At 37.5% G+C, this 14,852-nt stretch overlaps 1 protein-coding gene across 1 annotated transcript in view; it reads left to right on the top strand.

Moving 5' to 3' along the window:
• WDR33 (WD repeat domain 33) overlaps window positions 1-14,852 on the top strand; it is a 69,090-nt gene that overhangs the window by 37,468 nt on the left and 16,770 nt on the right. Inside the window, exons 9-14 of the mRNA XM_054386103.1 lie at window positions 11,675-11,801; window positions 12,378-12,532; window positions 12,665-12,743; window positions 13,104-13,214; window positions 14,012-14,106; window positions 14,329-14,337. Coding sequence (XP_054242078.1) covers window positions 11,675-11,801; window positions 12,378-12,532; window positions 12,665-12,743; window positions 13,104-13,214; window positions 14,012-14,106; window positions 14,329-14,337 — 576 coding nt within the window. The remainder of the gene's footprint in view (window positions 1-11,674; window positions 11,802-12,377; window positions 12,533-12,664; window positions 12,744-13,103; window positions 13,215-14,011; window positions 14,107-14,328; window positions 14,338-14,852) is intronic.

Here is a 14,852-nt window from a genome sequence, read left to right as displayed (position 1 = left end):
TAGACCCAGTTCATATGTAGACCCAGTGTGGACTGGTTTGTACATTTCTGAGACTGGGAAATTTTACAATTTTATGTTTCTTTCAGGGTGTGTGTAATATTTAAAAATTTTAAAAGGTGATACAGAAAACACTAAGAGAAATCTAAAGATTCGTGGGAAACAGCTTCTTTCTGAATCACATCTGCCCATTAACCAGTTGTTCTCTTTTGCACTTTATTTTAAATTGATTATTTAGCTGACATTTTCTTTTTTGGTGGTTTGAACCCACATTGTTTACACACTTGCAGCTGTTTGTGTGATGGGTGTTTAGCAGGTTTCTGTGTGGTGCTTCATATATCTGTGTGGTTTTCATATATCAAATGCTCCAAAACCCAGAAAAAAGTAAGTCCGATAGGTAACTTTTATTTCCAGGACAGTAATAACTAAAATCTCTAGTATTAATGTTGCTGCTCTTGTGCTAGTCTTGTAACAAAGACGACTGACTTAAAATACTGCAGGCAGGGTCATTGTTTCAGGAAAAATCTGTTTCTTTTATTCAGCATTGCTGAAGAGATGCTCTGGATTGTTCTTTTTTTGCTATGCATGCATTTATGATTAGGTAGACATTCTCTGTCTCAATTCTTTTGTCCATGTCACTTGGCTTTTAATCTATTTTCTATTTTTTATTTTTTACCCTGGGAGGGTAAGATTTTTTACTAACAAAGGCTCTGTCTGTCTTTTAGTTGGAAAAATTGGAAAATTTGCATTTTGAAATAATAGGCAATGTTTCTGATGCCAGTGTAAAGCATTATGTTTTTTTGCTCCAGGCACAGATCACAGAATCACAGAAGGTTAGGGGCTGGAAGATGTGGCATTTGCATGGCATATTTTTCTGCTTCTAGGAAGAAAATGTTCCCGTTCTAATCAACACTTTCTTCCATAAAAGTTCCACATAAGGAGAACATACTGCAGTATGCTCTTAGGATACTTTGCTGCAAACCTCTGCATCCTTCCTTTATGCTTTTTGTGGGAATTTGTAACATGCTACTAAGTGCATGTACCTGTAGATTCAATACGAATGCAGTCATAGACTGCATCACAGAGAGAAACACTACACTTAAATGTTTCTAAAATAGTCCTGCCTTGTCTGATTTGTTTATTCCTTTGAAGTCAGCAGTGAAAAAAATAAAACTGCTGGTCATTTTAGGAAGGGTTCAAAGAACTAGTCAGTCTGTCCATAATATGTAGTAGAATCTGTTCCATTCTTGTGTCCTTTATTTTGATCTTGAAAGAACAGTGCCAATATGTGTTGTCATAGGAAACCGGTTTCACACGTTTTTCCTTTTCTTTTTTCTGTGAAGAAGAAACAGTGTATTTTCCCCTGCACTTAAAATCAGATACCACTTGTTCCATCTGCTTCTGATGTTAGTAAATGACTCTGAGAAGAGCATTTTCCTTTAATTGTTACCAACACTTTTTTCTAGGAACTCCACTTAAGTGGGCCCCTTTGCCTGCCTTCTTCTCATAACCATGTATGTTGTCTTCTGTATGTTCTTCATATGTCTTTACCCTGGTTTTGATATATCTGAGCTATTTTAGTACTCTATGGATTGTTTTATCCCATTTCTTCCTGTTGACATCTCTCCCTTTCTTTGTTAGGTTTTTATCGCACAAAATCCCTGGTAAGTTTTCAACACCCATTTTTTCCCCCCTATCTGCTCTATCACATGTGAAGAGTTTTACTATTTGATAAATTGATATGTTTGTGGAATTTAAAATGATACATGGGGATGTGTGGTATTTATAGAGCTTCACAGACACTTATACAGCCACAAAGCAATTGCTTGATAGGGGACCTAGTTTTAGAGTAGAAATAGAAATACCCAGTGTTTAGACTTGAGTCCACAGATGTGGTTGTGATATAGAAAAGCACAGGAAAGTAAGACAGAGTAAGAGCATTGATGGTGCAGCTATTTGAAGTAAGTCTGTGATGAAGCATTCCTTGTTTCTGCCTCTTGCCTGAGCTCATCTTTTCTTTGCTGCTTGATTAAAAGTTTCAGTGGAAGATATTATCTCTATCTCTGCAACACTATTGAAATAATTGTTTTGTTCTTGCATTTTAATTACATTTTTGCACATTTTTTTGTTTCTTCTCATTAGCCCTGAGATCACCACTAGATTAGGCATATTTGTAAGTCATCATGTGATATTACATGCTGAGTTTGTTAATGTTTTCGTTCGGGGTACTGTACTCATTGTGTGTTGCTGTCTCATAATTTACAGCCCCTTCATATTTCAGTTGCTTGAAAATTGTTCTTTTATGCTTGAGATGAAAATTCTCTTGTCTGTTCAGCTCCACCTCAGTATAGAAAAAGTAGTGCTTTGTAGCTTAGGCCAAAATTACGTGCTCAGCTTTCTGCCACCAGCTTCCTATGGTAAACCTGCTGCTTCCCAGCTTGCTCAGTTTTAGTAGAACTGTAAAATGCAGAGAGCAAGTTAAATAGTCTCTATTTACATGTTTCTTCTTGGATGTCATACTTGGTAATTGGGTGTTTTGGGAACCAGGGTGACCCTTCCAACATTATTCTTCTCTTGCATCTGCCTCGTGGCATCTGCCACCTGATCAAAGTAAACTGCCTATCAGAAGTACCTTACATAGATTTTAATTTTTTTGGATGGCAAGAAGGAAAACAGTTCTTCTGCAGTAGTCTCTTAAATTGAGAAGCAGACTGGACAAGTGGTGGTCTTGAGTGACTGGCCAGGTGAACATGTCTGTCTTTAAAAGTAATCTACGTGTCTGGTAGAAAAGAGAGTTGATAGTACCTCTCCTCTCAATGGGATGCAAAAAGTTGGGATCCTGCCCTGTAGTCTTAACCATAAAAGCACATTGAAACCTATTCTTCCTTTTGAAGGAATATCAAGTCGACCGCAAGGTCCTGTGTTAGGTTTTTTAATTAAAAGATTCTGGGTTCACTTATGAGTAAGGGTATATCAAGTCATATAAAAGTAAAAGGCTTCTTGTAATTTCTTTTATGTAGATTTTTCTAAAGGTTTGCTAAAACTTTTCTTACGTTTTAGCATCTTGCTGAGAGTGATATCTGCTCATCTGGCCAGACAGTGGTTTGAAACTTGGATTAATCTCTAAAGCAGATATTTGGGCTGTTGTTCAACAGCCAGAATCACCAGCAGAACTTTAGTAAACATGAAGTGGGATGTTAAAGAAAATAAGTATTGAAAATTATTAGTGATGGTTACTTCTAGCTTTTTAGGACGTGTTTTGTCTGTGAGCTGGGAACTAAGTATTCCAAAGGTATTGCTTACAACCTTGACTGAAATTAAAGCACAGAGCTTGAGGCAAGCTGGTATTAAGTTCCACAGTGTGTCCCTGCTTTCTTTCCTTTTCCTCTCATTTCATTAAATTGCCCTGCTCAGTTTTAGGATGTATCAAGTTTCTTTGTTAGCTTCAAGTTACTTTAAAAATATGGAGTCATAGAATAGTTTTGGTTGGAAAGGTCCTTTAAAATTATCAAGTCCAACTATAGTCTTTACCAAGTCTAGTACTAAACCATGTCCTTCAGCACCACATCTCTGCATCTCTTAAAAATCTTCAGGGATGGGGATTCAACCACCTCCCTGGGCAGCCTGTTCCAGTCTTTGAGAACCCTCTCAGTGAAAAAGTTTTTTCTAATGTTTGCCGTAAACTTCCCTTGGTGCAATTGCAGGCCACTTCCTTTCTTTCTGTGTCTAAATATGTTATGTCTGAATGTGTCTGAATATGTGTTAATCAGTATTACAGTTTTGACATCCTCCTCTTTCCATTACTTACTGTAGTATTCAGTAAAAATATCAAACTGGCTTTGTTTAGTGATGGCTTCACATGAGTGAAACAGGTATAGGCTTGACAAATGTCTGCAGGTGGAAGAGATGGGGATTTTGATGTCTTGATGGCAGCAGGTGAACACAGCAGTCGACACTTTCAATAATTAGTGAATGAAATTAAATATTTGTTTAAAAAACCTCACTTAAAGCAGCTCTAGGATCAGCGAGTGCATCTTAAAATTACATCACTTAACTAGATGTATAGCTTCAGGCACCATTTTTTAAGACAAGCCTCACTTCCTTCTCAAGTCATAAAATGTCCCGAGTAGACAGTGGTTAGGTAGTTCACTTTTGAGCCAAGCTGTTGTTGTGAGTCATCAAATGAGTTGCCATTCTAACTGGGTGGGGTATTTTGGTGGATTTTTTTTTTTAAGCTGATGGTACGTGCTATGATCAGACTCCAAAACACACACTTAGTTTGTATGGAGGACTTGACTAGGAACGTTTTAACATGAAAGCTCATACTTTGGGGGATATTTTTGGTGTTGTTTTTTAAAAAAAAATGAACCAATGCTGCCCAGCGAAGTGATTCTGTACCTACATATAAAGCCATAATCTATGGGAACTGTAGACCAATGATCAGCAAAATCATTGAATTTCTCATTCTTCAAGGTCATATTTTTCTTCTCTTGACAGACCATCAGTTCTATTCCTGGAGAGGGCTATACTCTCCCCCTTTCTATATAACATTATGTAGTAATTGCTGTGCCACATTGGAGCAGAGATCAGACCTGTCTGATGGCTTAAGACAGTAGACACTCAACAGAGCAGCTCAAGCTCTTGCAGGTCCAGTGATCAGTACCAAATACTTGAATGTTGCTGAAAACAAGCAATATTAAATTGTGGGACAGTTCTTTCTCTGAGGGAGTGTTTTGGGTTTTTTTGCTGCTGTCAGCTGGTTATGATACAAAACATGAGAATTTTTCTTACAATTGCTTTTCATTTTTAATGTCTCCTGTACAGCATTTAATTTCATTAAATGTAAATATCGTGGTAAATAAATGTTTTTTGTCAATTCAAAGCAAGTGTGTTCCTGCTTTCAAAGTAAGCTGGCTAATTTTTGAACAGAAAAGAATGTCTAGTCTCAGCTATTCCACAAAATAAACAGCAGAAGAATGGATATTGTTCTACCTTTTGCAATTAAAAAAAACCCTCTTAATTCTCTAGTGAATACCTGCCAAGGAATTATCACTAATAGGCCATGAGAATTTCAATAGATAACTCCCTAAGTGCAAAGTAGAATCCAGTCTACTTTTCATAAATAATCTGTGATGAAAGCCTGCTTTTGTCCTTGCATTCAGTTGCCATTACTGCTAGGCACTAACTTACATGCAGTGCTGTTGGACAGTTTCAGTATGGTCTGCCTTCTCCTTTCACATTTTCTGCCCTATTTTTCCTGTCATTCCTCTTGAGCTAGCTCTGAGCTTCCTGATGGCTTTCTATTTAAGATTAATGATGACTAAGATTCTTAATTAGAAGTAATGAGTACTGTATTGCACTAAGCATTATGCTGCATTTTCAGGCATTGTCACATGGGTGACCTCTCTGTGATAAATGTTGTTAATGTTATACACGGGGTTCTTAAGTGCACAAAAGTGGTGCTAATTTAGAAAATCTGGACACTGATGAAGAAAATCAGTGAAAATTAATATTTTTACATAGTAAAATAACTTTTAGTTAATAAATATCTGTGATCAGTCTAGATATGACTTACGATTAGAAATTGTGAAACATACTTAATTGATTTTTCATGTGGTTCTCTCTTCTAAGAGAATGTTAAACAGCTCTTCCCATGTTACAGATGCTGGTCCTGTTACCCTGCTGTTGCACAACCTGCTGTCAAACTTGTTTTGTCTCTGTATGTTACACAACTTAGGCAGGAAATAACCTAATTGGGTGTAGGTAGTGATAATAGTAAAAATAAATTCAAGAGTTATGAAAAAGTATGTATGTCTAAAAGGAAAGGTTTGTGGACTGTAGCATGAGCATACTCAATTAAAAAAAGAAAGACCTAAGGCAAAAAAAAATCTAAAACAGCAGACTTTTTCATTTGAGTAATTTTTTTTTTCTGTTAAAAGCAGCTTTGGAAGTTGCTTAGTATTATACCTTCAATTCAGTGAAGCATTTAAAATTCACTTTGTTTGACATGTGCGTAGTCCCATCAGTTAAAGACTGAACGCTGCATGACCCAGTTACTACATACACAGACCCAGCTGGATTTCTTGCCCTCTGCTGTAAGCCCTTACAGAAGATATTTTCCTTGAATTTCAACCTATGTAAAGAATTCCAATTACTGTGTGCCATTACTAGTAATTACCTGTGCAATAGAACAGCATTTTCTCATGATTCTTTTCAGTGCATTTGCTGTTATGCACTCTGTGCAAGCGTGAAATTAGCATTAAGTTCAAAGGTTTTTTGCTATTGTTAAGGGATTTTGTAGAATTCAGACCATTCACTGAGTGGCATACGTTTGGTTGGGACTAGCACATACAAATTAGTGGAAATAAAATTTGGAGGCTGATTACTTGTTCTGAGAAATCTTGGGAAAGCTTATTTGTTTACCCACACTTGTTTCATTAGTGTTTACTGATTTCATTTATTTATTTATCTCTCTGATTTCACAGATGCTAAAAGCAAACTGACCTTTTCTATGAGCCTTTTTCTGCAAAGGAAGTAGTGTTGTTGTAGAACTGTAAAAGAGGAGGATATTAGTAAACAAGACTTAATTATGCCCCATTCTGCTGCTGGATTAGAGCACTACTGATGAGCTAAGAGACATTCCCTGTAGGTAGATTAAAACTCCAGCAGTCTCTGTAGATGCTACGTTTAATAAACTAGCAGAGAGCTATGTGGCCAAGTAGAGGAAAGTAAGAGTTGAGTTTATGCGACAGAGGCCTGAAAGTACAGTGGGAAGCGTTGTTCTTAATCCCCTGAAGACTGAAAGGAGCTTTTCCCTTAGTTTCTTATTTTTAACTTTCCACGTTATGCTAAAAGGAAAAAGCATGCAATGTATCTGTAGATGGAGTATTCCTCTGGTATTCATTCTTGGAGTGGAGAATAGGAAATCTTGTAGGACAGCTTTCAAAAAGAGTATAGTTCACATAAAAGGGCAAAGAACACTCTTAAATACATTCTTACCCTGACTGCTACCCTGATCAATGCTCCCCAGACAGTACCTAGGTTCTTATATGGTATTCAGTTCCCAAGAGAGATCTACATTGAAGCAGGGAATTTCTAGAGGAACGGGCAATCATCAGATAGCATTTTAAAATCCTTCCATAAAAATCCAATAATCCAATTTGTCTACTAGACTGGAAGCAACTAACAACATCTAAGGGAATTATGTATAAAACTTAGAATGTCTTTCTGCTAGTGTTGTTTTCCATTATCTTTGATTTGCAGGCTTTCAAGTTTTACCCCCTGCCCTTTCTGCGAGTGGGAGAGCCTCAGCTTGAATGGTAATAAGACCTGCTGTCTCTTTGCAGGTCCCTTGGAAATTGTCCCTTACAGAAGGCATGCTCTTCTGAGGGGCATTCAGTTGTTATGGGGATACACATTACAGAAAGGTGAATGGTTCTGCACCGTGGTGAAAAGTCTTCTAGCCTGACCACTTCAAATGGAGGATACACAGGTCTATTAACTCCCCATTTAAAACAACAGAAGAGACCCATGTGTCTTCAAAACAACAAAACCAAAACCCTAAGCAAACAGAATTCTCTCCAAATGAGAAACAGTCAGTTTGCAGTTAAATAGTTATGTTCATTTTTTAAACCATTTAGATACAAATAACCATTTTCTTTGGAACATGGATGCTAACAGAAGATGATGCTTTGAGAATGGCATCTCAGTATGTGTGTGTTAATCCAAATAATTGCTCAGAAGCCTGTAGAAATCCTATGATATGATCTATCAAATCTTCTTTCCAATGTATTTGCCTTCAGAATGGGGCCCATTCCTCAGGGAAACTACAGCCATAAACCTTTATATCTAAATAAAAGCCAACTGGTAGTTCATACACAGTTGAATTACAACATATATAGGTTGTTACAGACAATGATCCAAACCGAGTTTTTTACACCATATATTAAATTCACAAAGTCATATATGCAGAAATTAGAGGGCGATAGTCCTTAATTTCTGTGTACTTTTCCAGACTTATGACATGCTGGATTTGATCAAATGCTATTACACATAACCTTGTTACAGCTTGTTAGGCCTTTCACCAGCCAGTTCAGTGTCTCTTAAGGTAAACAACTCTTCAAATAAGTTGAAGTGTTAATAGTCAACATTTTAATTAATGGCATTGTGAGTACAGTCATTCAGTTCAAAATTTTATTATGCGTATGGAAAGTATTATTAGAGAAACACTTTTGTATGTGAACTTCTTAAAGAATCTACATATGCTTGTTTTTATTTTATTTTTCTGCAGGTACTTTTTAAAGGCTAGAAACAGTCATAACTGAAACTGACACAGACCCATACCGATTTGCACTCAGACACTAACTCAGGATTTTAAACAAGTTCAGCTTATCAAAAAACTTTACTTTCAGTTTTACATTTCAATTTTATTGGCCTTCCATTGCCATGCCTGCTAAACAATTCATGTGTTGCAATTCATTTTTTTCCATGAAGTATCCCTACAAGACAGAAATTATACAATGTCTGTGCCTTTTACAGGCAGGGGCTCAGGGAGCGGAGAGAGTGCAAGCGTTCAGAGCAGTTCCCATCCTGGCTTTCCCAGGTCAGAGACCTATATTTGACTGTTGAAGTTGCTCAGCAAAATCTGTTCAGAGTCAGCGAATAAGGAATGTGAACTACGGGGATTTGCATGAATTAAGGGTTTCTGAGGGCGGTGTTCAGTGACAGGGATTGTGCAGCAGGGGAGAGTGTTTCCCAGGTTTTAGGCTAGAACTGTGGACGCCTTCAAAGTAAAATCTACAAAGCTTGTCTTTCTCTGAAATTTTGCTTTAAATGTATTTTCTGCATCATCTGTCTTGTTATAGATAATAGTGTGTACATCCATCATCAGAAAGAGAAGCAATATACACTGTAAATTGCTCCAATTAAAAAAAGAGGAAAAAAGGATTAGGTCTGATGAGGTGATGTTTAGTTATGTAGTTCATCTGAGTTAGCTTGTTCCTTGAATAGTTTTTATTTAAAGCATATTTGTTGTAGGAAAGAATTTATTTTCTTTCAAGAAAGCTTAGCTCCATTATGAACTTGTAGCTAAATCCCATTTAGTGCAGATCTTGGACAGATCATTTTGATTAGATTACAAGGAGGTCTTCATTTTCCCCTACTGTCGCTGTAGTCCAGAGCACACCGAATGAAAGATTGTTTTCTGGGGGAAGTGCCTCTTACTTTAAAGCATAACCATTATAAGTATAGATATCAATGATAAATTTCTTCTGATCACTGAGGGCAATTTTCAGGTGGTGGTGTTGGTCACAAGCTTACTGAAAAGTACCTAATGACCTGTGTGCTCTGGTTACATGTTCTGAGGGTCCTGGCATCTTTTACTGCCTTTCAGCTTTGTAGTCTGGGGCCTAGTGAGTGGTGACTGTCAAACCTGGCTGTTGAGAAGCCCAACAGTCTGTTGCTGCCCTGTCACTCCCTTTTGAAGACCTCTAGAGGATGGCTGCTTCAGTTGCTCTATTGAAGAGTGTGGCTCTGAACCTTGAACTGGATTGCCCACTCTGAGCCTTTTTTCCCCTCAGGGTACATATTAGGACTAGTTTAACTCAGGGTAAGTCTGGAAAGAAAAGCCTAAGTCAGGCTTTGCCAATCCAGAGGTCATCTTTCACCAGCATAACTCATTTTCCAAATGCAGTCTTACTGACCAGAGTTGCCGTTTGTCTCTCAGTGCTTTTCTGCTGTTAATTGTCATTATTTCAGAAGCTGTAAGGTCCATGTAATTTGTTTGTGTGGGTTTTGTTTTCTTATTTTTGCTGGGCTCTGTTCTTTTAATGCTTTCAGTAGTACTCAAGTATTCTAGTCTGAACACGTTTTCATGCAGTTCAACCAGTTATTGACTGTAATGCCATGTTTCTCTATGAAGGCCTATTGCCACCCTTGAATTAAAATCCCAGGTTTTGTCTGGGAACTGCAGGATAACAAGTACCTCTTGCTGAAGAGCTCCAAGCATGTATTGGGTCCTATGATTGAGGAGAAGCACTTTCTCTCTTACTGCTGGCTGAATGATTCCTCCCAAATAGGCAATCAGAAGCAAGATTTACACAGTGTTAAGCCTCATGCTTTTGCTGAGAGAGAGTTAGTTGGAGCAAATCCAGACAGACAGTGCCTTTTGTTTCTTTCTGCATCAGAAGAGCTGCAGAGAAGGGAAACAATACCTCTCGAAGTGCCCATCTCTTAGTAGAACAGACCACCAGAGCAGTTGCTTCTGAGCACATTGTATAGTCTTATGGGATCCTGCTTCTTCCTGAGACCATGCACAATCCAAGGGCAGTTTTACTTGCTATGGTTAGGGGAGGAGATTTGGGTTCCTTCATCCACTTTAAATCAATCCTTAAAGTTGTTCCTCATGTACTTACCAAAGCTGTATTCATTTCTTCTGGGGTTGAGAATCTCTACCCTAATGGCTGTCCTTTCTTCTGGAGAGGAGGAAAGTTGTGCTCATTTGATGGAGAGAGTGCTCTGTGTGTTGACATTCTGCTTTTATTTTTAGATAGAAATATATTGATTATTCTAATGTGGGACCTCAGGAACATTTTAACTGGCTCTCATTTTTAATGTCTTGTCAAACTGAGCCCTATATTAAGACAGCTTGTGCTGTTAAGTTACGTGTTCTACCATGTAGCAAAGCAGTACCTGTGGAAACTGGCTGGCTTTGCTGGAAACCCTTTGTCTTTCATGGCACACATTACTGTTCTTCCATACCATTTTATAACTTCAGTGCCTTTACATTGCAGACAGCCTTGCCTTTCTCATCTTGCTTTTTTCTTCAGTTACTGCATGCTGCCTCATTTTCTGGCATTGACTGTTACTCTTGGCTTTCCCTTTAAGTAGCCTGGAATGGAGAGAGATTGGAGAAAGAAGTTATCCTTTGTTATTTTTTTCTCTAAATCCCCATAGTTATCTCAGAAACCTCATTTTGTTGTGTTGCAAGAACAGGCATTTCTTGACACATTTTAAATCATCTGAGCAGTGCTGATTTGCTGTCGAGGTCTGTCATCTGTTTAAAATCAAATGAAATTATGAGGGTTTTTCTCTCCTAACTCTTGAGTGTTAGAAGAGCCTGAATCCCTCTGACCTTGTATGAGGTTGTATTTTGTAAGATTTCCCTTCAAAACTTGCTAACTTAGTTTTCAGATCCATACTTTAATTTTTTACTTATTTTCTGGCAGGACAGCAAAAGGGTAACAGTGATAGGATAGGAACAAATATGTATTTGCCTTTCATTTCTACACTCTTTCACAAAATGAAGTATCACAGTGATGTTTTCTCTTACCACCTCCATACAAATGCTTCATCAGTGGTACATTTTAAACATTGTGTAATAGTGTATGGGCTAAAGACCAGTCTAGAGGAGTACAGTTTGAGCAGAAACCTTTCACAGAGCTTTTATGTTGGTGAAGTGAGCTTGGTTTGAGGTTGTAATACAAGGAGATGCTCCTAGTAATTAATGGGAAGAAACATGACCTAAATAACTCAGAAGAGGTTTTATTTAGTTTGGTTTTCTGTTATGTGACCTGTGCTCTGGGATGTTTTTTTCATTACATTACAGTTATAAGGTGTGCACCCTTTAATGTTTTTGTGTCTGTGAAATCTCAGTGAGAAATTTTTCTCTTCCCACCAGGACATGGAGCAGATGTGAAATGTGTTGATTGGCATCCCACAAAGGGGTTAGTTGTATCAGGGAGTAAAGATAGCCAACAGCCCATCAAGTTCTGGGATCCAAAGACTGGCCAGAGCCTTGCCACACTGTAAGTCTTTACTCACAGATACTGATTTGCTGAACTGTAAGCTAACTTCATAAAATACTTAATTTTCTTAGTTCCTTTCTTAGCTTTTTGCCTCACATCCTTTCAGTCATACACAGTTGCTTCAAATATAAAGCTAGTGCTTTAGCTGTGCCAGGAAGTCTAGAAATTAGATGAAGTCAAGTCTGTATTTGTGAATAATTGTGATTTTAGTATTCCTTATTTAAGGTTACTATGTCCTCCATAGATCTCCTAGTCACAGAGTTCTCATTTGGAAAACAGAGTTATGATATGGAAACATAAATGAGATGTTCCATCTGGCAGATGAAAATTTTCTTATGTTGCAGTAGAAATGTGCATAGTAACTAAATACTGTCTCAGTGAGTACTACCAGTTGCTCTGAGGTGCACAAGAACAGGATTAAGGTATAGAGTCTTTGTACAGAAAGCAACAGTGTCCTGGTTTAGTGGCCTGAGCTATTTTGTTACTGACCTGAGTATTTGGGACTGGTATATTAGCACATTTTGATGTCTGAGAAATAAGTGTATGGACAAATAGTCTGTCTTTCTCTGCTTGCAGACATGCTCATAAAAACACAGTGATGGAGGTGAAACTGAATCTGAATGGCAACTGGCTACTAACAGCTTCTCGTGACCATCTCTGTAAGCTCTTTGACATACGTAATCTGAAAGAAGAACTTCAGGTCTTCAGGGGTCATAAGAAGGAGGCCACAGGTCAGAGTTTGGTATATTATGTGGATTTTTATGAATAAGTTTGGATTAAAAATTAACATTTTTGAGATTCTGATTTCCGCTAATTAGAAATTCTAGCATCACACGTTCTGATTGTGGCTTACTTTATTTCAGCTGTAGCCTGGCATCCTGTTCATGAAGGGCTGTTTGCCAGTGGAGGATCTGATGGCTCTTTGTTGTTCTGGCATGTCGGGTATGTGGCATTTTCATCAGCATGTTGGAAAGATGTAGGTCAGATGTGCAAGCAATTATGCTAAACATCAAATATCCTTTTCACCTTTGCTTCAGTATTTAACATGCATGGTTAGGGCATAGTTTTTCTATATACCTCTATTTCTAAAAGCACAGTTAAAAATCCCTACCTACGTTACTGAATTCCCAATTAAGAACAAGTGGGAACAATCAGTTCAGCTAATAGAAAAATAACAGATGCTTAAGTCTAGCAAAATATGGGATATAGGAGCAACTAAATAACAAAAGTTTTGCATCTGTAGCAGATAGACACCTGTGTGATGACTGATTTTTCTTTTATGATTTCTTTTTGATGCATCAGGGTTGAGAAGGAGGTTGGTGGAATGGAAATGGCCCATGAGGGAATGATCTGGAGTCTGGCATGGCACCCTCTTGGTCACATTCTCTGTTCAGGCTCAAACGATCACACCAGGTATTTTCAAATATTTAATGGAAAGTCCAAGGGAATATATGTACCTTTAAAAACTAACAGTGCATGGCATCAGTGAACAAAGAATAGATTGGGATGATTCTGATACATCCAATGGTCACTGCAGACAGACAAAACTTACCTAGATGGGAAGGTACTCACATTTCACATTAAAAAGTAGAGTCTAACCTCTTGTCCTTCATCTAAGGAAGTCTCAAAATACGCTTAAGATTTTGGGTTTGTGTGAGCTTTGAAATCTTTGAAGAAATTTGGGATAAAGAAAAAAAAGGTAGTTTCTTGCTGAAGAGAGATTTTTCTCCACCGCATTTTTTCCTGCACATTATCTGCTGGCCATGTCTTGTCTTTTCATAGAGCAGACATGTTTGGACGCATAGAGTTTGGGCTTTTAGGTTGAACATGCTGTAAACATGGAGTAAATTTTTATGTGTGGATGTGTGTATTGACAAGTTTAGTTGTATAGGAAGATTGTATTTGAATTGAGCAAGAGGTTTTTGGAATGAACTAGAAATATACCTGTTTAGGATCTGATATTGATATCTTACACCTCTTACATTTTGAAGTATTTTCTGAATTGCAACTATACAATTCATTATGATTTTTAAGTTACTATTTTCGTTTGAACTTCACACCTAATGTTCAGATCTGATGCTGAACTGTCTTAATTAAAAACTGAATCCTTCTATAATCAAGATAGCATGCTAAAAATTAAAGAACTAATCAGACTAGAAGTAGTTGCCCTCTTAACCCTTTATTGAGATCATATATCTTCTATTTGACAGCAAGTTTTGGACTAGAAATCGACCTGGAGATAAAATGCGAGACCGTTACAACTTGAATCTGCTGCCAGGGATGTCAGAGGATGGTGTGGAATATGGTAAGGCAACCTCCCTCAATGTGGAATAAAGAATGTGGGACAGGAAAAAGCCTAGGTTGTTAGCTGACACTAGAGTGCAGCTTCTGGAAAAGACAGTGAAATAATATTATAGCATTGGGGACTACCTAGACAGATTTTTTTTTTTTTTTAATGAGGATGATTTTACTGTCCATGTTACCAACAATCACCTTTCCAACAGTGAGTTTTCTTTTGTTTCCACAGCTCCAGGAGGTAAGACCTGCTCTGTCAATCCCAAGAAGATTTGGAGATATCTCTCTCTGGCAGTATTTTGTTTACTTTTCTTCCTGAAAACATCACATAACTTCAAGACTTCCCACAGCCCTAAACTATAGCTGGAAAATCTTTCAGATTATTGAATTTGACTAAAATTTTAAAACCTTACCCACCTCTTAAGGATTTACCTTGGTAATTTTAGGTTGCTCAGGGCTGCCCAGCTCTCTATGGCATGCCTCAGCAACCTTTTAATCTCTGAGGCTGCATCTGTTTTTTCTTATATTTGGTTATTTGTTCTTTTGTGTTCGGACTATTTAACTAGATGCAGCACTTGAAGCCAGTTTAAATATTCAAGTATATAGATGTGTTATGACAAAAATGAAAACGGGTGTGGCTTGTTTCCTTTCCTGAACTTCTACTCTTACCCATTTAGTAACTTTCCTTGAAAGAACTGAATTTCTGACTTTTTGGATCAGAAAAAAAAAAGAATTTACAATGAATATCTTATAGTT

The sequence above is a fragment of the Indicator indicator genome, chromosome 13 (genome assembly GCF_027791375.1).
Source record: "Indicator indicator isolate 239-I01 chromosome 13, UM_Iind_1.1, whole genome shotgun sequence".
Taxonomy (NCBI): domain Eukaryota; kingdom Metazoa; phylum Chordata; class Aves; order Piciformes; family Indicatoridae; genus Indicator; species Indicator indicator.
Note: the sequence above shows the minus strand (reverse complement) of the source record. Positions and strands in the feature narration are given on the sequence as shown.